This window comes from Anthonomus grandis, chromosome 7, assembly GCF_022605725.1.
Source record: "Anthonomus grandis grandis chromosome 7, icAntGran1.3, whole genome shotgun sequence".
NCBI lineage: Eukaryota > Metazoa > Arthropoda > Insecta > Coleoptera > Curculionidae > Anthonomus > Anthonomus grandis.
This window is the reverse complement of record NC_065552.1, coordinates 35099685-35124426: the sequence shown is the minus strand read 5'-3', so window position 1 is coordinate 35124426 and position 24742 is coordinate 35099685. Positions and strand designations below refer to the sequence as shown.

The following is a 24742-nucleotide window of genomic DNA, read 5'->3' as shown; positions in this document are numbered from 1 at the left end:
CCCCCCCGTATCAAATTTTTTCACCGAAAATTGATTTTTTTCGAAATCAAACTAAGTATTCCAGCGTCTTATTTGGGCCACCTAGATTACGAAAACGCCGGGTTATAACAGGATCCGAGCAGAACTAAGGGAATGAGAGCACTTTGAAAATCCTGAAAAAGTCGTTTTCGACGTCCATTTTTGAGGCAAAAAATGGGCATCAAAAATGCCATATCTCAGCTACTAGAAGAGCTACGACCTTGCGGATAGTCTCGTTGGATTCAGAACGACGAAACTAAGACAAAACCGTTGGAATTTTCCCGATAGCTTCCATAGAAGCCGAGATATCGACCTTCAAACTTTGGAATTTTTCATTTTTCGGGTATACCCCCCCGTATCAAATTTTTTCACCGAAAATTGATTTTTTTCGAAATCAAACTAAGTATTCCAGCGTCTTATTTGGGCTACCTAGATTACGAAAACACCGGGTTATAACAGGATCCGAGCAGAACTAAGGGAATGAGAGCACTTTGAAAATCCTGAAAAAGTCGTTTTCGACGTCTGTTTTTGAGGCCAAAAATGGGCATCAAAAATGCCATATCTCAGCAACTAGAAGAGCTACGACCTTGCGGATGGTCTCGTTGGATTCAGAACGACGAAACTAAGAAAAAACCGTTGGAATTTTCCCGATAGCTCCCATAGAAGCCGAGATATCGACCTTCAAAGATTGGAATTTTTCATTTTTCGGGTATACCCCCCCGTATCGAATTTTTTCACCAAAAACTGATTTTTTTCGAAATCAAACTAAGTATTCCAGCGTCTTATTTGGGCCACCTAGATTACGGAAACACCGGGTTATAACAGGATCCGAGCAGAACTAAGGGAATGTGAGCACTTTGAAAATCCTGAAATAGTCGTTTTCGACGTCTGTTTTTGAGGCCAAAAATGGGCATCAAAAATGCCATATCTCAGCTATTAGGAGAGCTACATTTACATAACTTAGAATGCAGAACAAACAATGGCTATTCTAAGAGTTAGCCTACTAGTTGGAATTCCCAATGAGGAAATCCGAAGAAGAATCAAGCTTACAGATTTGAACAAAGGTAGTGTAGGGCATTTTGGGTAAATCTCTCAGACAATTAAAACAATAAATTTTGGTCAGAATGGTTTATTTAAAATTAAATGAGATATATATATGTATATATATATAACGGATGACAAATTCAAGTAGGTATAACAACTTGCGGAGCGAATAGACGGTTTTAAAATTATTTCAACCTACCAACTATAGTGAAATAGGAAAAACAACTAACGAACTAACTCAATCTTTCCAATTAAAATGGTCGAGACGGTCTTCTCTCAAAGCTCAGCCGGAATGTTGACGCCTTGGCATTTTCCGCGAACACCCATAGCCATAACGACTGTAAGAAAAACATTCGGACTTCATAATTTAAATCGTTATTTTGCCAAATTACCTACACTAGATATATTGCAAGATAGCAAAGAGATGGTCTGATGATATCCAAGAAATTCTTGAAAAAAACTGGATCGAATCATAAGAATAAGATGAAAACAGGTTGATTACAAGAGGACAGGCATCAACTGATAACTAAAGATATACGTCTAGGAGTAAGAGAGATTTTATTAATAATTTTTTTCAATAGTAAGTTTATGTTAAAATTCAAATATAATAAATTATGCACACCTAAGTTAAATTATTTTATATGTAATGGGTTTTTAATAAATAAGTGAGTCTATTCTTAGTTTCCTCAAAAAAGTTTCCTAAAGAATCCGCTTTAAATTTCGTATGACTTAATAATAAAATAAAATTATTATATTTCTGTCTTCTTGCTTTCGTAAGTCTGCTCATCATCACTATAGCATAACCATCTAGCTCTTACTTATATCTTTCTACATTCAAGTAGTAAAATTGAATATGGAAGGAGAGACATTACGATATTATTGCCGTGCTAATTGGATATTCTTAATTGATAGTGGTGGTTATTGCCGATTGTCAATATGCATACTGTGGCTTTAACGCATTATCGATATCGAAATTAGACAAGCGAAAACCGATTCGTGTGGAACTAGATGACGGCAATAATAATAAAATATAGGTCGGTTTATTATTTTTGTCAATCCAGTTTGTGGTAATTAATAAGGAATTTATTGTTTACTGTATTTGAAATTGTTAACATTCAATTTTAAAAATTTGAATCAAACGCACTTTAATAGTATATTTATTACTCTAACTAGAACAATGATAAATATTAGGTCGTATTTCAGGGAAATCTGAATATATAGAATATCTTAAAATTTATATTTTATTCATTATTAGATTGAGGTTACGAGATCACACGAGACCGCTAGACAGATGACATTGACAAGATATGACTTTAAGTTTTCTTTAGTTAGAATATCATCGATATATCTCAAAATATAGAATGACACAAAAAAAGATAGTTTACTTAGCTCTGATGATTCTCTTAATATGAGCGAAACACGTATAATCTACTGTTAGAATTAATAAATATTTTTGAGACCCAGACTTTGTGTAGTTCCCTTTAGATTATTGAATCTAGGTCTCTTTGAGAAAACGGACGACTTCTTTCAATTTCAAATAGTTAACTCAGAAAAATATTTTCTAAGTCTAATATCAGTATATCTGAGCAAATCGATGACACACAATTACTCGTTCCAAGTGCAAAAGAATTGTTAATAGACTTTTCGGTTTAATTCGAAATTATTACCTCAACTACTTTAATTATTCCAAAGGATTAATGCAACATTGAAACCGCCGGTATATTAGTGACAAGGTTCATTCCAGATAACACGGATTCCCATATTTTATGTTGAAAATGACAAAAAAGGTTGAAATCTCCAAACGATTATGCTTTTGGAGATTTCTCGGTACAATTTAGCGACTACACTATACATCTATAAAATACAAAACAAATTAACCTGAATAATAGGACTAATTATTGCTATATCATTTACTGAAATTCCTATACAAGACTTAGCCAACCCAGTAATAAAAGATTGTTTTAATACATAATAGTGTTAGAGAGAAAATCCTGATTGTCTTTCTTGGTCATCTGAAAGAGACGTGTGTCCAACTTGAATGTATTTCGTCAGGAAAATTTTTATATTGGAACTTTACCTCAGTGTTTCGTTCAAGTTTGCTTATATGCTGTAGTCCTCGAGCCACCCAAATCCATAACGGATGTCTTTAAAGGAATATCCACAATAAAATGTCCATCAGTGGTACTCCTCAATATCCCAATTATTCTTATTGTAATTTATTTATTTGTTAACTTACCAAAACAGTCAGAAATTAATAACAGACCTCCACTTTGAAGTATCTTTTACCCCCAAAAATTACAAAAGTTATTTATTTTGATCCCAGATAAATATAACTTAAATAATTAGGACCTAAGTAAGTTAATTTATCTCTAAAGTTAAATACTCTAACTTATAACTGCAACTCTTCAAGTTCTTTAAAACTTCATTAACACAGCTGATAATGCCAAATATATCTGTTTTGACCCAATTTCCAACAAAAGTATAAATGGCGGGCAAGACATAAATTTCCACGCCTACACTAGTGAAATGTTTTTTAAGGGATAGAAACAAAGCCCCGGTGCTATGCGGTTTCAATACATCTTGGCGCTATCCGGCTATTCCTACCAAGCAACTCGCATTTAAGAAGTGTGATTTAAGTGGCTGTCTGGGTTCCTATTGATAAAGGGCCGGGGTGTTGGCTGGTCGGTTTGCGGTCAGTGTCGGCATAAATCAGAGGGTTGCTCCCATACCCTAACAAACAAACACGATTCCGGCCACCGCGGTCTTAAAATACGCGGTTTATCTTTGCCTAATCCACTGACAACTTGACTGTTCATCTTCGTTAGTAATTATTTATAAAGTGTAAAGGCATTAAACTTGATATTCTTAGTACATTGAAAGGATAGAACTAGTAAAGACCAACTTGGTTTGAGTTCAACATGTATGTACACCGGGGCAAGGGGAGTGTTTGGCATATAGTTATTCCTAAAAACGCTTCTAAAAAATTTGAAATGGCAACACCGCGGTCAAAAGCTGATGTCTTCTTGCGAAATGTCAGCTTGACAAACGGCTTTGTGTTTACATTCGGCATTTGTGTTTTTTTGAAAAAGGAAAAAGGTTGAGCCATTTCAGTGTTTTTGTGAACTGTTACGATAGTAAAAGCTTGTGCCGTGTGTGACGCATCTTTTCACAAGTAAATACTGATATTGTCATAACATCATATCAAGGGACAAACGTTCGCCTAGGTAGTAACTCAACGGAGCCTATTAAATGTTGTCCAATTATCTCTGCCCATAAATTAATTAAAAATTGGACTTAGTGGCGGGTTTGTCTTATTGCATGAGGATTTTTGCCTGCATAAATGTAATGATAATGCGAGTTAATCGGCCCATCCCTTTGAAATCCTGCTTCATCCAAACATAATATTACCGAAGTAAATAGATTGTTGTAGTTCAACTTCCTTAAGAGCCCTGTACAATATTCTGCTCTTCCGGGATAATAATTCACGGTTAAACCATGCACTTTTTACAGGTAATCTGGATGAAGCAGTTTCTTTAAAAAAATGGAATTTACTCTACATTTGGAAACTTGAACTTCTCGAGCTGCATTTCTAACTCCAACTATAGGATTCTTAAAGACAGCATCCAAAACATTGTCTTTAACTTCAGCTGAACGTACAATTCTGGGAGCTCCACTACACTATTTCTACCAATGTATGGAACAAAACTACCTAAAATACAAAATACGTTCTTACTACTCAAAACCTGACTCACAATAAGGCTATAATTAAGTCTTACCAGTTTCGCGTAATCGCTAAACCATATATTATAAAGCCTTTAATTTATTCAAATATTCAACACACGTACTCCATGATGTTAATATTATTACCTATGATATTATTATTATTATTATTATTCCAAACAAATATCTCTAAGACTATACTGGACCTTTTTTTGTTGCAAAAATCCGAAAAAATTAAATTTCTTTAAAATACTTCACAAGCAATAAAGAAAAATAAAAAATAGAATTTTAACTTTAACGCCCTGCATCTAGCAGCAAACTATCAACTTTTGGCCAAAGATATGTTTGACGAAAAAAGAAAAAGAAAAAAGCTTGAAAACTGCTATTTTTATACCGAAACGTCGAGACAGACATTTAAGTTATACATTGTTGAAAAGGAAAATAAAAATTCTTTTTAAATATAAAATAAAAAATCCAGGTCCGTATTTTAAAAAAAAAAGTTGATGATGATATCTAAAAAACGAAACGTCGCATAAAAAATCTAAATACACTTTTTTAATTAGAATAAAATGCCGCAACTTTTTTCTAATTTAAACGCCCTCGTATCTTTTATAGTATAGGAGATAGCAATACTGTCCCTATGAAAAAGGAGACATTCTATATACAGGGTGTTTGGTGTGTCGTATGCCAAACTGAATTCAGTGATTGGGGAGGTCTTTGGCTACCTCTTCAGCCCTCATAAAAAAATCTTGCTCAAACAGATTTTTTTATACTGGGTTTTAATGGTTTTGAGTGAACATTTCTTTAAAAAACATTCAAAATTTAAAAAATATTTATTTTCGACCTTTTATTTGCAATGTTTGACGCTTCTTTTGAAACTAAAATTACCCGCCAGCGACATCTAGTTTTTTTTTACAGCGCTGCAAACATTTTTTTTCAGTAAAAAATAAGCTTAAACGTCAACTTTCGGTTTAAATAAAAAAAAAACTAAAAGTGATCATGATCTCCAATTTTTTTAAAAACATCTCTAGTCTGTTTCTATTCTAATGATATGCAATATGTCATAAAAAGTAATTGGTAACATGACTAATTTTCAAATTTACTAAACATAGTCGCAATTTTCTAATATTCAACAGGTGAATAAAAACAAGTTTTTGTCTTAATCAGCGATTCTTCTAGCCTTTTAAACATTTATTTCATCATTTACAAATCCTGTTCACATTGTTCACCTCTGTTTCGAATGCAGGCCCGACATCTTTGTCGTATTTCTACAGTTGTAGTCCGAAGTCGTATTTCGTTTTTGATTGTATTAAAGGCTGCTTCTATGCGTTGTATCAGTACCTCCCTCGTTGGAACTTCTGTGGCGTATACCAGCTCTTTGGCACGTCCCCAGACATAAAAATCTAATGTAGTTAAGTCTGGGGAACGTGGCGGCCATGCAATAGGCCCATCGCGCCCAATCCACAAATTGGGGACCACATTGTCAAAGTATTCCCTCACAGTTAAACGCCAATGCGCGGGACAGCCATCGTTTTGAAATACTATGGGCACATCTTCATTAAACACAGGCACCTCGGCCAATAATTCCGGCAGATCATTTTGCAGGAACTCTAAATAATTATCGCCATTGAGGTTATCGGGTAGGTAATGTGGTCCAATTACCTGATTCCCAATCACTCCTGCCCAAACGTTCACACTGAATCGATATTGAAAAGAGTTTTGTCTTTTGGCATGTGGGGTTTCCTGTTTCGGTGCCCAGTGGTGCAAGTTGTGTAAGTTAAGAATCCCTTCTCTAGTAAATTTAGATTCGTCCGTCCACAGTATTCTTTTTAAAAAATCAGGATTTTCCACATCTGTGTGTAACAAAAACCGACAAAAGTGAACTCGTCTGTCAAAGTCACCACTCTCAAGACCTACAACAAACAAAAATCATTTTAATTCCTCTGGAGCAGTAATTCATTGCACTAAAAGATTTTCAAGGGTGTCATGTCATAACATAATATCCATTAAATTGCTAAAAGTGACGTCATAATTTTCATTACCTGCTAAACAAAGGTAACGTCAAATAACTACGTAAACTACGTACCTTGAACAGAAGTCACGTGGAATGGATATTTTTCGTTTTGTCGAAGGACCTTCCACACTTTCCATATTGAATTATTAAGTTGTGCCGCCACATCTCTAATGCTTTTTGTGTCCTCTTCTTCAAATAATACCAGTATTCTTTCGTCCACTTCAACATTATGTCCTTAGAACATTGAAAGGCTAGAATTAGTAAACAACAACTTTGTTTGAGTCCAACACGTGCACAGGGGCAAGAGGGGTGTTTTATTTACAAACATATGTGTCGATTCTCTGTTGTCAAGTCGACACAAATTTCCAACGGAGGAAATTTTTAGCTATATTTTAACAAACATTATAACGTTAATTTAACTTATTTCTGTTATATTTTATAGGAAAATTTAAAATAAAAAGTATAAATACTACAATTAACCTATTTTAAGAATAAATATAATATCCTTAAGCAAAAAAAAAACAAAATTATTAACATTCTTATCTCTAAAACTGCTTCTAAAAAATTTGAAGCGACAACACCGGAGCTTAAGCGCCTAAACCATACGCGTTGTGTCATCTGTCAAACGGCTTTTTGTTTATATTCGGGATTCGTGTATTTTCTTTAATTTTTGGTTTAAAAAGGAAAAAAGGCCACGTTTTAGTGTTTTTTTAAATTGCTAGGATGGCAAAAACTTGTGTCGTTTGTGCCGCATCATGATAAAAACGTGATTCAAGCCGATCTTTTCACAAGTAAGTACCGATACTTTCATAACATCACATCATGGGGTAACCATCATCATAAACGTAGAATAGGGGATCTTATAGATATAAACCTAATAAAAATTTGAATGTGAAAGTGTGCGTAAAATACCAACATATTTATATTTTTAAATCTAAATATTTTTTTGAACATATTCATCTATTAATAGGCTATAAAAGATATAAAATAGAATTTTGTCCCTGGTTTTATTACAGGATTTTATGTTTTTTTTTGTTGTTTTGGCAGAAAAAATGCATAATACCTATGTACCTATCTATATATAGTTTGATATCTATGTATAAAGTTAATTTTGTCTTTCTTTAAAATTTGTTCCATAATTTTTTTTTTGTTTTACCTTATTGCAACTTACAATAATATATATAGTAATTGGCACCACATATTAATTTATTACTGTAATTTTTTTTCTGCTTTTTGATTAAATATCAAATACTTATCATAGATTGCCTAATATATGCCCAAAGGGAACAATGGATTTCATTAATGGAAATCAACACATTTAAAAAGAACATATTTGTTTGTTAAGATCTCATCCTTAGAAGTGATATAAGGGAGATAATATTATCAGTAGCCAGACTTTATTAAAAAAATCAGCTCTACCTCAAAGGTAATTTTTTTAAATATATTTTTCTAGTATATTTATAGGTATGAGTATATTTTACCTTAGAATTATTGATAAAGGTTTGCATGCTTTTATTTACTACATTATGTAAGCTAAAAAAACAACCTTTTAAAACTTGTGCTTGGGCTATGTTGTAAAACATACAGCTTCTTCACAAAAAGTATTAGTGTTACTCATATAAGATTTATTTATACCTAATACTTATTAAATTAGGTATGTGTGTAAAACTATTTTTTTACTAGGATTTCTGATGCACTGGTTAAAAACACAGCAGCCAATAATTCAGTTAATTTACCAAGTGATTTACCCTTCAAAGCTACAGGGGCAGCTTTCCTAAAGAGTGCAAAAACTTCTTTAGCTTTCAAAATGGTATATAGTACAAACAGTGAAGCTAATATAGACACGTATGGATAATTAAAATAGATTAATATTCTTGATACACCAAATTTTGTATAATTACAGATCTGATCATTCATCATCAACAATAACTGCATCTGAGAATTATAGTTCTACAGTAACCGTGGAGTCTAGGTCAACAATTACTATTTCTCATCCAAGCCGTTTTTGTTTAACTGCTACACATTCCCTGACTCTGCCAAGGAAAAGGTAAAAATACACTCAAAATAGACTACTAGTTTTATGCCATGTATCATCCTATTCTATATATCTTATTTAAAAGTGATATGGTATTTTATTGTATTATATTTGTTTAATTAAATGCAATTAATCAAATGTATGACATTACAAAGATTTTTCTTTTTAATTTTGGTAATACTATATTTTTATGTATATTATTCTAGGGTAAAATCAAAATGATATCCTGAGGACCTAAGCACTGATGATTCCACCGTTTCAAGAGCTTAATCACTTGTCACCAGATTATGGAAAAAAAATAAAGAACAAAAAATTAAAATTCGAAGATTGCAACAAGCAAATTTGCGCCAAAGAAATTAAATTAGATGTCTCAAGTCATTATTAAAATACTTACATGAAATAATAACATGATTTTATGTAAAAGCCCAACATACTACATATTTTATTTGACTTGTAAAAGCACTTGTTTGTATATTACTACTAATAAACTCTCTAATCTAATCTATTGTACATAGTCTTTATTCTTAGCTTTGTTTTTTAGTATAAATTAATATGATATAATATTTGGTATTAGGTATTATATAGGTCACTATTAAATGTCTCAAAACCATTATACAGGCTAAATACTCATAATAAAAATCTTATAACCTACAAAAAACCTGCAACTCCTTCACTATTTGAACATCCTTGTAGTTTTAACTTTTTCCGCTGAAGCAATACTGTCCCTTTGAAAAAGTCAGCAGCATAGAAGTATATATTATGTGATGTAAGTAAGTGATGTAAAACTGAGTTTTGTCCAATATAACAATAACAATAAAATTTTGCAAAATGTTAAAAATTTGTGTCTTAAAACATGATTTATTAAGAAATCTATAATATTATATTAATAAAATATTTAATTTCCATAAAAATGCTTTGACAAAAATGCTGCCTTTCATTAGGACCTTCCTCTAATGAAGTCCATTAAAAAAAAACACATAAATAGCTCATAAATGGTAATATTACTTATACTCAAACTCTTTAATTATTAATTAATAAAAATTTATCAGGTAAATATTTGTTGACGACGTCACTGGTAAAGAGTGCTTGTATCTGTGACATAAACAATGCGATCGAGCGGCGTTGCGATGCCATTACCGTTTTCTCGTTTCTTCGTACTTTATTTTCATTTACTTAACTTATATTGACTTCGATATAGAGTATCTTATCAAATTTATTTTTAAAAAATGCTTGATATTTTATTAAAGAGGAGCAGTAGTATTGTTTTGTGCCTTCGGAAACAACTGAAAATTTTGATGATATTATAAAGTGATTTTTGCCATTTCTCTATAAGCACTTGGCATCATTGCATCAGAGATGTTGCAAGCAAACAAACCTGCCCATAGTTCCACGGCATGCTACTTCTAGCCTTTCAATGTTCTAAGATTATGTCGCACAACATGTCCCCTTGGTTCACGGAGAGTGACACTCCCAGTCTCGCGTAATCGCCGGTATGTGTCTGGGAAAACTCTGCGGCCAGGCAATCGTCGACCAGGAAAGCGTTCGTGGTAAAGCCGTTGCGCTGCACGAGCGACACCACGGGCCTCACCATAAATCATTATGATATCCGCATATTCTTCGTTAGAGTATGTCGCCATTGCAACAACAAAATAGTCAACAAAGTTTAAAAATAACAGAAACTTAATAAAACGTAACAAAAAACAACAAAACTTAAGGAGAAAATACAACCGAATGAAAGAATCGTGGAGTACAGAAATCTAGCACACACGTTAGACAGCAGAGGCAATGATGTCTCAACCACAGAACACAAATATAGAGAAATGTGTGTTGCCTAATGAACAGACAGAAATTCTGTTGACAGCTTTATTGACAAAGACGGGGGCATCCATCTTGGGTGGCATGTGGCGGGAAATTTAAGCTTGATCTATTGCCTGGTATTTAAATTTCAAGTAATTTGCAGTTACATTACAAAGTTGATGCGTTAATTGACGAGTGATGAGATATATTTAAATAGAATTTTATTTTATTTAAAAAAAAACAATATACTTTCATTTTAGAAATACCCACATTTAATTAAAATCGTTAATTTTAAATGTTGAAAATGATAAAAATATTGCATCTCAGACATCCCTCATCACTTTAATCAAGAATTAACACATCAACTAAAATATTATTTAATTTAAATTTGGTTCTCAAGACATTGCTTATTTAAGATATTTAGCTATAGATACTTACCAAGAATTATAAATTGCCCCGATAGATACGGAACTAAATTTTAAATAAAAAAAAAACAAAGCTAAATTGTCTTTTAAATGTTTTATTTTAAGATGAATTAAAATAAATTTAACAAAGGATTTTAAAATGCATAAAAAAGTTACAATATATTCTAAATGAAATACTGCAAACTGTAGGTATGGTATTAATAACACCTTTTATGTAAAAAATAGAATTGTTGCAGGTATAAAGCATATTTTAACTGAAAATCCTAATTTCTGGAGTTTCAGAAAAAAATTACCTGCTTTTTTTGTTTCCATAAGTATAAAACATGATAAGAAATATGTAACAAACATACCTAAATAAAAAATTAAATATATATATTTTTTAACCATCTATACAATTGCAATAAAATAATATATTGTAAATAAGTTAATTAATAATGACTAGATATAAGACAAATACATATGTATGTACAAGTTAATATGCATGTTTTTTCCATTTTATTTTTTTAGTATAAGCAAATAAAAACAAAATATGACTTTTGATTAGTCACAATCGGGTAAAGATTCCACAAGTCAGTGGGGTTGTCTCCAGTAAGTATGCAACATGAAACATAAGAAAACAGATTAAGACAGTGTATTGTGTATACAATATTATATATTCCATTGAGGTAAAATTAAATCTAAAAGTATTTCATCCTAATGATCCAAAATACATAAGTTTTCATTATTAGTAAGTATTGATTATCACATTAGTTATGATTACAATAATTAAGGTTCTAAATAATACCGTAAAGGATTTGATATTAGTCCATAATTTTACTTTAAGCTAATAATATGAATTTAATTATGGGTCAGTAAAAATAAAATAGGACTGTAAAAAGCATAGCATTTACTATCGAAATGTCTCAGGTTATTTAGGTATTTTAAAAAATAAGATATTACATACTAAAATCTTAGCTAAAAACAAAATTATTCTGATTGTGTAGGTGTAGGATCATGAGTATTAAATGAGGATATTGAGGATTTTTGTTTTTTTAAAGGCATTTGATTGTCAAATATTTTTCTGTTTACTTTAAATATTTATAAACCAACCAAAACTTTTTCTCTAAATTGACTAAATGACCATGGCTATCCATCCATAAATGTGTATAACTTAAGGTGGATTAAGTCGGTTAGGGAAATCAGTTTTTGAGAAGTATATGTCAATCTGTTTTCGTTAAATTGAACAAATAGGTATTGTGTTTATACTCCATGTGAATATCATTTCTACTTAAGAACCAGAAAAGTGTTTGGAGCAAACATTTTTTAGTCGGACTTACATGACAGACAAGATTTTTGTAAGGATGGATTCAATGGCAATTAGGTAAAAAAATTTATGATTTCTGTGACTGTCTGGGCAATTCCTCATATATAAACTAGTGAATAAAGAATATTTGTATGAATATCTTAATCTAGATGAAGAGAAGGAAAAGGAAATACTTCATATTTTCCCAGTGAAGGTTCAAGAATTAAAACTGAATTGTAAAAAAAAAGTTAAATTGAGAACAGTGACATAGATATGTCCAAAATAGGATTAAATCTATAATTATATCCTGGAAAATAATACATCCAAGATACATCCAAACATTATTAGAAAACACTTAGGTATGTTATAATTGAAATTTACCTGTCTCCTGCTCTATGTAGTTGCACGATGATTCGATGTTGGCACGTTTGTAAAATAATGTATCAACCCAGAACTCAAAAAAACTACAAAAAGCTATAAAATTACTTAAAAACTTTAAATTGGAAGAAAATCATGAGGCTTGGCTTGTTTTCCCCCAAAGAAAACTTAAAAATTAAAAAAGACAATCGTCAAATACGACAGTTAAAATGTCACTATTGTCATATTTGATGTACGTCAAAAATTAGACAATCAGAATCAATCGGCCATCTTGGGTGGCAGACTATTCCGCCCCGCCACATTCAACCTTCATACCGGTGGTCTCAACTAAAAAATAAGATTACATGGCTACTGCGCCATGTAATGGACTTCGGACTACAACTGTAGAAATACGACAAAGATGTCGGGCCTGCATTCGAAACAGAGGTGAACAATTTGAACAGGATTTGTAAATGATGAAATAAATGTTTAAAAGGCTATTTTTGTTTTTTAATGTTATTTTCCCTGCTTTGAATCGCTGATTAAGACAAAAACTTGTTTTTATTCACCTGTTGAATATTAGAAAATTGCGACTATGTTTAGTAAATTTGAAAATTAGTCATGTTACCAATTACTTTTTATGACATATTGCACATCATTAGAATGGAAGCAGACTAGAGATGTTTTTAAAAAAATTGGGAGATCATGATCACTTTTAGTTTTTCTTTTATTTAAACCGAAAGTTGACGTTTAAGCTTATTTTTTACTGAAAAACAATGTTTGCAGCGCTGTAAAAAAAAACTAGATGTCGCTGGCGGGTAATTTTAGTTTCAAAAGAAGCGTCAAACATTGCAAATAAAAGGTCGAAAATAAAATTTTTTTAAATTTTGAATGTTTTTTAAATAAATGTTCACTCAAAACCATTAAAACCCAGTATAAAAAAATCTGTTTGAGCAAGATTTTTTTATGAGGGCTGAAGAGGTAGCCAAAGACCTCCCCAATCACTGAATTCAGTTTGGCCCACGATGCACCAAACACCCTGTATTATACGACGCGTTACAAATTCCTAGCTCACTACTGGGATCTCAGTAAATATGAGAGATACGAAGATGGTTAAAATTAGGGCAAAGGTTCGCATTTTTAAGCCTAAAAATGTGCCCCTTCAAAATTTGTATGAATGTATAAAAAATATTTAAATTTATATTTCTTGTTGGGGCGCTATTATACCACCCCCTTTTTACGAGGAAATAATGTTGCGAAGAATCAACCATTTCTTAAGATGCATGCCATAATATATAGGTCCGTATATGGTAATAATTAAAACAATTTTGAATTTTGTGAGTGTGTTACAATTAGCATGGTGCAGACTTGGCTCACCCTAAAATCGGTTTCGCGTTTATATGATACTGTAGTTCTTGTTGTTATTCTTTTTTTTATATACTGTTGATGTTTTGTTGTTTTGTTTTATTTACTTTCGTCTCAACTTTGTGATAATATATCGAATAGTTGTGGTGAATATTCTTAGACATTGTATAATGTGTTTGTTTATGATCCTTTTACTGACCAAATTTTAAGAGAGTATCAATTTCTTAACATGTGTCACTTTTGACCTGATTATATTTTAAACCTAAATTATAATTTTTGAATACAATGTACGTTAAAAAATATCATTAATATTTGATTGATAAAAAAAATTACAGTACCGTTTTTTAAGATAAAAATTCAAGGTTAAATTGAATTTTAAAAATAACGAGTGACATTAAAAATAACGAGTCACTTATTTTGGGTATTATGTCAAATAAGTTATATTAAATACAAATTTAGAAAATACTATCTCATACGCTCAAATATTGAAAAGAAAAAGAAAATAGACTTATTCCCATATTTCAAATATATTTGAACTTAAATTTTTAACGAAATCTTTCGTTATATTTACTTTAATTTAAGTTCAACAAGTCCTAAATACAATAATTTAATTAAGGTATAAAAGATACCGCAAATTAATTCAATTATAGTTCATGCCAATGACAAATTCAGTTCTGAAGAGATGGATAGTGATGCTAAATAGGTAAGCATTTTTGAACTTAAGAAAATTTGGGTGCAAAATTATGAATATGTAGTTTCTTTACTTATATTTGATTTCGATAAACCTAAAAATGTCATTGTCAATTTCATTCAATCAAAATTCATTGTTTAGCGGGAGTTTTTTCTTATCGAAACAAATATCAGCTGAGGCAAGTATAACAATACTCTATTGCAGCACGGCCACGGAATTATTTTATACCTATGTTACAACAAACCACCCACCTTTTTGTCAATTTTTTTACTAATTAAAAAAAAACTGTGTAAAAAATAGGTGTCATTAAATCTAACCATGAGTTTTGCGTGACTTGATAAAGTGACAATTTGTTGGTTGTAAAATCACATTTTTACTATATATATTAATCCAGAGAAACAACACAAATAAAGAAAACGCCGCGTGCTAAACGTTTTTAGTTTCTTTACTTGTTTTACTTTTTAACTTCACCTAAACTATACAAAATCATTTTTTTTAAATGTGCATCGCCTATTTTTAATACATTTTTCAATAAAAGCAGCCATATCTCAGTTCTGACGTTCTCGTCTCACATAGAAGATCTAATTGGCTCTAAACTATTCAGTTTGTTGTGGCAAAACCCTTAGGGGCAATTTTCAGTGAGAAATGTTTATTACAACGACAGGCTTGTCCTTGCTACACTCTATGCTAATTTGCATTGTATAAGGGTGTAGTTCAGTTTCTATGTTTTGATTAGAATTTATTATGCTTGGCTTGTTTGCGTTAAGGAGGCAAATTTTAACGTATCCATGTCCTTTGTGATGATTCGCTAAGCTCGTGTGCAGAGCGGGTTTGATTAAATAAACATGCAAAGATCTGAAATAGAATAAGCAAGTCTGAAAAAAAAATTAGATGGTTGTATGTATGTATGTGTCATAAACGATTCGCATTCTTCTATACTTGTAGTGCTGCAATTTATTAATGGTGTATATGTAGGAAATAGATAATGAAATTGAATGAGAATATAAAGTAAGAAAAAATTGGATTTAATCGGCGCGACGCGATACGCACAAGTCTCTATTAATTGATAAGACTTCTAAATCGGACTTGGGTACTGGAATGGCGATTACTCAATTCATCACCCACACACGATTAATCAAGTATTTGGGTTGAATCCAGAAATTAGTGGTTCCGGGATCTCAACGCACGAAACACGCGGACGGTACCGTCACTTCTCTCACCGGAGTCCGTTCTCGTTCCCCACTCAAATTTGGGCTTGCCAAATTTATCACTTATTGGCATGCTCGATGCGAAAAAAGACGATCTGTGCGTATATTTAAAAGAAATTATACAGAGCGACACCGTATATTAGATGCGATAAAAAAGTAAGATTATTTTGCATTATTTTGAATATAGATATGTGCTGAAATTAATATTTATTATAAGGTTGAAATGCATTTATTTTCAATGTTCTACCCATTCAATAGTCTCCATTAATTTACCAAGAAAAAAAATAAAATAAAAATAAAATAAAATAAACATTTCTAAACAAATGGAGTTAAAAAAAAAATTTTAATACTAATAAAAACTACTAACTTAAACTACTGTCATAAAACTAATAATCTGACAATTATTATTTAACGTTTAAGCCAATGTTTCTAAGCAATCTTGATCAAAACTTAAAGAATACCCGTTTTATGCATAGTATTTCAAAGAAAAGCTTAAATATCTCAAAAAGTACTTGGTTTAGCTATAGAACATATTAAATAAAAAATGAAAGTATTTGAGGGACAAACTTAATTAGATAAAAATATACAGGTTGTTCTATTTGAAAAATTTGAGATATTGCGTATTTAATTTCAGCAAGTTTGAAAGTTCTTTAAAAACACCCTGTATTAAAAAATTACAAATTATCATAGTCAGCCCAAAGGAAGTACCCTAGACTAACCGTGAAATAAGTTTTATAGGTGCAGAATAAATTTTAAGTTAATTATGATTTTTTAAATGAACCCTCTAAAAGGCAAAAATAACATAAAAAAATTAATTACGTTGCAAAGCCGCACGGAAGTTTTAAAACCGTTATACCGAAGTAAAGTACTCTTTTTGCCTCACATTTTAGTATCATAATATACATGTGTGACACACCGAGTATACATAAAAATATTTTTTGTTCCTAGGTTTTTGTCAACCCTTTAACTTAGCTGTAGAACCTTTTGCTCTACCTCGTATAGTTAAAGCGCTATCTTAGCCGTACACCTTGTTGGCACACCCTGTATATTTCTAGTAAACGGTAGAATATATTATTATTATAAAAGGGACGCGAGTGATTTTAAAGAGCCCTGCGAGATGGCACGATTCTTAGCATAGGGCTTGCGCATCTTCCCATATTCTCAATCAACGGTTATAGTATCTATAAGTAGAAAATTAAAAAAAAAAAAAAAACAAAAATCTTTTAAATTTACTATTATTTAATTCCATAAATAGTTTTATTTACAGCATCGTCCAATCGATTCAGTCTTCTCATTACCAAGCATGAACAGCGGGAGCAGCATAGACAGTTGGAGCATGGGCAGCGTAGCTAGTGTGAGCAGCATAGGTAGCGTAAGCTGGAGCAATAACGGTTTTGGCAACAACTGGGGCAACTACGGCTGGAGCAGCGTAAGCGACAGCAGCAGGTTTCTGAATAATGTCTTCCCTGTAAGTGTGGCTTACAGCAGCTGGAGCAGCAATCGTTTTTACAATGGCGGGAGCTGCCACGGCAACCGGTTCAGCTACGTAAGTTTTGGCGATAACTGGCTCAGCAATTACGGGAGCAGCGTAAGCAATATGAGCTGGTTTGCTTATGATATCTTCTCTATAAGTGTGGCTTACAGCGGCGGGTGCTACATAGCTTTTAGTTACGATTGGTGCAGCTACTTCATGGTATAGACTAGGTTTGGCCACAGCGACGGCAACGAGAGCGGACAACACCACCAATTTATACATTTTAATTGTTTAAGAGGTCTGTGTTGCGAGTCTGGAGACTGACTGAATAAGACTGATGCTGGATCGTTACGAAACACCCATATTTATATTAAAAGGGGACCAAATGAATGAACGTAAAGTATACAAATACGTATGTTAATTGTATTGACAAAAAATGGACCTTGAATGACCGCCAAAATATAACCAGATTCTTACTGCCCGGAAGAAGTACGTCATTTATATTTTTTTTTAGATTGTAAAATACGAATACGGTAAGGTAAACGAGAGCATTTACCACGCCCACAAAATAATATTGTACTAATCCGAAATATACATGATTCAGATACTGGGTGGTTTATGATAATTAAGTTAGGTGTGCTACGTAAATGCTATTTTTTTGACGTATTTATTTATTTTATGTCATTTTTATAAATTCAAGCGCGATATATTTAAAAAGAAAACAGTTTTTTAAAAGGCAATGATAGGCTACCTATTTTTTTTTTCACACACTGCAACAACAAACCTTTTTTTAAATTTCAAAATATTTAAATTTGGGTTTATGCCAAAAATATGTGACAATTACCAAAATAGATAACAATATAATAAAAATGAAACTGCATAAGACATATATAATGATGTTAGGGAGAATAGTATTTTAGTTCAAAAGGTTCCATTAGATCTTCTTGGATTTTATTTGGATGTTGTAAATACTTTATTTGCAGATTTATTGATAAATTTGTTTCATGTAGTTTTAGAAATTGATATATAAATAATATTTGGTGCTATGGAGTATTGCTTAATTATTTAGTAACATTGGCTTTGTATTAAATTGCAATCTTCAAGGATGATGGATTTTTGATACTGAAAACTGTTTTTATTAATGAGAATTTTTTTGTAATAGTATGTACGGCTTGACCATTCTAGCTTTGAAATGCACGAATGTGCGAATGAGAGAGTTAGTGTTAAACAAAGACAGAGGACGGGCGGTTTATTAAAATCTTAGTCCGTGCGTAGATGGTGTCAAGTGAAGTAGGTAGCGGAATAAAAAACGGAAAAAGCTTTCTTCTCGAAAATTTTTTTTTAGGTATAACCACATGAAACCTAGACAGGATCATTAGTTGGATCTCTGGGTATGTGAAATGACTAATTACAATATATATTGAAGGAACGGATTCGAGATATAAAGAGACATGGAGTACCAAGGATGTAAAGAAAGTCTAAAAAAAAGAAATACATAAAATTGGTGAAAATGACGAAGACCAATTAGTTGAGGACAATAATAAAACTTGTTATGTTTAAAAAGAACTCCATTAAAAGTTTCAATTCTATAATTAATATATTTACATAATAATTTAAAAACATATTGCACATTTACAAACTAAAATAAATTTTATTATTGTCCTCAACTAATTGGTCTTCGTCATTTTCACCAATTTCTTCGATTCCAGATAAGTCGCCATCGTTAACATCATCATGGTCGTCATCATCCTTTTCATCCAAATCAGTTTCAGAGTCACTGTCTTCACCCAACCTAATAATCAGTTCCTCCACAACAATATCCATTGTTGGTTCCTTGTCAATGAATTCTTGCTCAAACCTTTTGCTCAAACGCTCACATCGAGCGTTTCATTTTTCCACTGGAAATTCCTCAAAGAAATTGTCACAATACTCAATGACTTTGTTAAAATTAAAATCTACATTTCTTTTCGCCAAATACTCCTTCATTTCTGCCCAAACCAGCTCAATACGATTTAGGTCTGGGAGATAAGGGAGTAGCCGTAAAACCTCGTGACCATTTCTATTAAAAAGGTAATCGATTTCATACCTCCTGTATTTAGGTTTGTGCATTTTTATGATGTTGTATAACTGAGGTTTCAACAGTTTCTTGTCGAAACCGATATTTCGTAGCCTTAACTATTCCTCCACCTCCGCTTTCCTGGTCAATGTTATTGGCGCTTTATCAATTTGTTTGTTGTGGTATGGGGCGTTGTCAATGACCACAACACTGTTTTGTTGCAAATTTGGGATGAGTTTTTCTGAAACCCACTTTTTAAAATTATCGTAGTTCATCTCTTGATGGTAGTCGCCACTCGTGCTGGTCGATTTCCACCTAATATAGGCGGCCCCTTGCTTACTAACAAACTTGCTACAATACAAAACCTGCAGCGGAGTACAATCTTTTGTCTTCGTCCCCTACACGTTATCAGCGCCTGTCTCTCTCTGCTTTAAAAATCACGTGCGCAGCGCATAATTGTATTTATGTTCAGTCCATCTGTAAAAAGCGGTACATTACACATATAAAAACTTTAATATATACTGACTATGCACCCGTACTAAAATCACCGATACGAGCACCACGAGACATTCCATGATCTCCCGAGCGTTATCAGCGTTAGGCTACTGCGCAACCAAATCTCGGAGGCCAAGCTAGAATGGTCAAGCCGTACTTAATAATTGTTTTAATAATTTGGCATATTGACAATTTTGGAACAAGGTACAGCTATTAGCTATAGGATTAGAGCAGACCCATTTTAAATTACTTTCTTCACGTATACCACAAATGATTACAATAACATTGACTAGGACCAATTAAGAATTTTAGCTCATTATTTGGGATAGGGTACACTAAACTTAAACCTCAGAAGCCTGATTTTATAAATCAAGCTAAGTTCTGACAAAATTTTAAAATCCCACAATGAATTTTTGGGATAATGAAATTCTAGATATTTCTTATTGTATATCTCTTAAATTAAATAGCTCTAGTGTTTCTAGATGTGCAAAGAAAAAAATTTGCATTTTTTTTTAAAGTGACTTAAACTAGTTGCTTGAATTAATTGATTTTGAAAGGTTAATATGAAATCTACTTCATTTATTAAACTCAGTTCGAACATTGTTAGTTTTTTGTTCAATATTATTTATATTCTCTTGAAATATTCTTATAATAATATTTCCTGCCAAGGAGCTTATTTCATTATTCTTTTGCATGGAATTCAGCTAATTGTGTTTAATTATTTATATATGCAAATACAAAAAGATTTTATTTGTCAGTTTCTTAATCAAGTTACAATTTTATGTTATCTTATTTTTTTATGACAAATGGGAGTGTCTCTCTATTAAAACAACCGTTTGTCTGCACCATCAGTAAACGGTAGTAGTGAGACAACCCTTATAAAGACCTTAAACAACTATTTACATCCCAGTTGCAATACATTTTAAATATTTATGGGCCAAAATTAAAAGAACCTATATTTCAATGGGAATGTAAAAACATTAAAAAAAAAACACTAAAAAAATTTAATAGAAAAAATTACATGCACACACATGAAGTTATATAGCCTCAATGAGGAATGGGGATACATAACTAGTCGGAAACACGTAAAACGGGTTTTTTTTGCAAGTCCAAAAAAACAAAATCAAATATTATTTTGACCCAAAAGTATTTTTAATTTGACTTGCTTAAAAAAGCTTTGGAGACATAATTTCTTTACTTCTTGGCAAAGACTGTTCCAAATCTGAACAACAACAAATGTTTTGTCTTAAATATGTCGGTTGTTCTCTTTTTATGACTCTGTATACAATTATATGCATTTGAAGTAGTGCATTTGGGGTGAGAAATGTTTTTATTTTATAAAGCTATGTCAATTTTATTTTTTAAATAAAATTCGAAATCCATGGATTGGTCGAAAATTATAACAAAGTTGTTTGCTTCTGATACTATTGGGATTTGTGTATCATTTATTTGCATAGAAATGGTATTTTTTATATTTTTCCTTAATATAATATTTGTATATGTCAATGTTCTTTAGGTCATTGGATCATTGCTATCAACATTCCCTGTAAGAAATTTAATACCACTTCCTACAAAATTCATTAATCCAGGCTTGTTGCGATAAGACCTAGTTATTCGTAAACATTAAATTTTGCAAAGCACTCAAACGTATCGTTCAATGAAACTAAAATGTGTCACCGTTAAATTGATATTGTGGTTAACTACCTTATAAAATTGCTAAATTTCCAAGAAGCTGAGATAAGGTAAAATTGCTTTTTGTAAAACTAAAAGGGTATATGTACAACTCGAAAAATTCATCCATTATCCCAAAGATGCTGGTCATACACTTTTATAAAAGGTAAACACATAAAATCTACAGCATCGTCAGACCATAACATACACAAAACCCCTAACATATAAATAATTGTTAGCTTTGTTTATTTTTAATGTTTTGTGTATATTATGGTCTGATGATGCTCTAGTCGAGCGAAACACGTAACCTTTGCCGTTTTATTAAATGTATTTGTGCTACTGTAGATTTTGTGTGTTCACCTTTTATAAAAAAAAAAAAAAAAAAAAAAAATGAGTATATGTTGTATTGTATTAAGTAATCACTAAAGAGAGCGAAATATTTTCTTTAAAATATCCCTTATTCTTAGGCTTGTGAATCTGAAGCACTAGGCTCTAAAGAATTAATATCAGAAGGAATACAATCAAGGATTGGTTCATTCATAGAGCTTGTGTTTCAGGATTTAAAGTCAACGGGGCTCTGTGACAATACAGTAGAGAGTTACAGCTTCTTACAGCTTCTCTAATTTTTTTCTTTTTGTCTCTTCTGCGTAGAAAATAGTGAACAACTCTTGAAGATGCAATGATGTCTCGAAGGTTCTTCTTGAAATCGGTATAAAGCGCAAAAACTTAAGAGCTACTTCTGCATAACGAAAAATCGATAAAGTGCCGAATTGCGTTATCCTGTTCGCAGTGCCACTTATGTTTTTGGCATAGACTTTTGGGTGAACAAATAATATGAACAGTGGCAGCTAGAGGATCAGTGTGCCAAAAATTGACGCTCAGAAAGTGAGGACATTTGACCATCAAAAGGAGGAGACATTTCTGGTCTGCGATCAAATTTTAAAATAGTCTCTAGTTCGTCAAAGACTCGGAACCTGTGCTCGGTCCCTCAAGGATTCAATTTCGAGGTCCGGTGATTGTTAAACAGTTTCAAAAACAGAGGTTCTTCATATAGAGCCTATGATATTTGCAAGGAATTGGACTTTATTAGTTTCCAGTTGTGGCTCACGACAATAAAGATTTATTCATTTAGCCTGATCTATTAAGTGAATTCTATCAGTTTAATGGAAGTATGGAGTTTAATGGAGGAATTTTTGAAGATCATTCGACACCAGGCTCTAGACGAAACAATATGTCCTAGTATCTTATTAAAAAGATTATGACACGTTCAATAAAAAATATATCCCTATGTCGATATTCCAGTCAAGTCACTTACTTACAATAACTTACCAATAAGGAATATCTGACAATTTAAATGTGCGATGATATCAAAAAATTAGATGAACTAGAAGCTAAAAAACTCACTTCATTCCGTAATCAGCGTGAGAATGAATATTGACTTGCTTCGAGTCGAGTATCTGTGGTGCTATTTAAGAATCATATTTCAAAACACAAGAATAAAGTCACTGGCTCTGAAAAGCGAAACGAAATATGTATAGCCGGTTGCCCTGTTTTACCAAGGCGCCGTTTAATAGTCGTAATTTAAAACACAGATTAAGATTTCCAGAATTAGGGAACTATTTAAATGAATATGATTTGGAAAGAACCTCTTCATCCATCTGAATATACACGACGCTATTAAGTAACGCGAATAATTATGAAAAATGGTTTTGTTATAAAAATTATTCTATATTTAAATGCTTTTCTTTAAAATGCTCCTTTCCACACACCTTTCTATATATTTTGTCCATTAATCGAGGCAGTGCTGAAAGTCTTATTTGGTGAGCAGTTTTTTTGCCTTAAGCTCAAAACGGGTCCCTTTTAAAGCAAATTTTTTCTTCGGAAAAAAAAGTACACGGTGCTAAATCTGACGAGTGTGATGGATGTTCGAGCACTGGGTGCCTTAATCGGCCAAATACTGCTTCACAGATTTGCTCAAGAAACAATTTTTTTAGCATGAACTGTGCACACCTTCTCATGTGTATATCTTCGTGTCATATCACGTCACTTTGTTATGTTCTTATTTCTAGGAAATAGTTATAGTATCTATAACTAGAAAATTAAAAAAAAAACAAAAATCTTTTAAATTTACTTTTATTTAATTCGATAAATAGTTTTATTTACAGCATCGTCCAATCAATTCAGTCTTCTCATTACCAAGCATGGACAGCCGGAGCAGCATAGACAGTTGGAGCATGGGCAGCGTAGCTAGTGTAAGCAACGGGAGCATGAGCAGCATAGGTAGCGTAAGCTGGAGCAATAACGGTTTTGGCAACAACTGGGGCAACTACGGCTGGAGCAGCGTAAGCTACAGCAGCAGGTTTCTGAATAATGTCTTCCCTGTAAGTGTGGCTTACAGCAGCTGGAGCAGCAATCGTTTTTACAATGGCGGGAGCTGCCACGGCAACCGGTTCGGCTACGTAAGTTTTGGCGATTACGGGAGCAGCAGCGGCGTAAGCAATATGAGCTGGTTTGCTAATGATGTCTTCCCTGTAAGTGCTGCTTACGGCGGCCGGTGATACGTAGCTTTTAGCTACGATCGGTGCAGCTACCTCATGGTATAAGCTAGGCTTGGCCATAGCGACGGCAACGAGAGCGGACAACACCACCAATTTAAACATTTTATTTGCTTAAGAGGTCTGTATTGCGAATCTAGAGACTGACTGATTGAGACTGATGCTAGATCGCAAAGAAAAGCTTATATTTATACAAAAACACATCGACCAAACGAATGTAAAATAAAACTTTTTGTTGATTTCATTGAGAAAAAAATGAACCTTGAATGTCTGAAGAAACAAGATCAAGATTTCGTGACCGGAAGCAGAACGTTGGTACAATTTTAGATTGTAGATTGGCATAAGGAAGGTCTTAACGTAAGTTTAGTTATTTGTGAGGTCTGTACTAAAGCCGATACATCAAAATTTTAGAGAAACATAAGCATAATAAGAAATTTGAGTTAATTTACGTCCAATTTGAAGTTTTATACTTCCTATATTTTAGTAATTTTAAGTCGGATTTAGATATAACAATCCTGTGAAAGTGCTCTCCAAA

At 32.3% G+C, this 24742-nt stretch overlaps 1 protein-coding gene and 1 long non-coding RNA gene across 2 annotated transcripts; one reads left to right on the top strand and one right to left on the bottom strand.

Moving 5' to 3' along the window:
* The first annotated feature begins 8573 nt into the window (after positions 1-8573).
* On the top strand, positions 8574-9243 carry LOC126738781 (uncharacterized). The gene is made up of 3 exons (XR_007661440.1): positions 8574-8641; positions 8700-8843; positions 9038-9243. It is a non-coding gene; the product is annotated as an uncharacterized LOC126738781 (long non-coding RNA).
* Positions 9244-17175: 7932 nt separating this feature from the next.
* Positions 17176-24368, bottom strand: LOC126738108 (cuticle protein-like). Its single transcript, XM_050443258.1, has 3 exons — positions 23849-24368; positions 19099-19288; positions 17176-17721 (listed from the first exon to the last, which is right to left on the bottom strand). The coding sequence occupies exons 1-3, from the start codon at positions 24310-24312 to the stop codon at positions 17251-17253; spliced, it is 1125 nt and encodes a 374-aa protein (XP_050299215.1). The 5' UTR covers positions 24313-24368; the 3' UTR covers positions 17176-17250.
* Between the last annotated feature and the right edge of the window lie 374 nt (positions 24369-24742).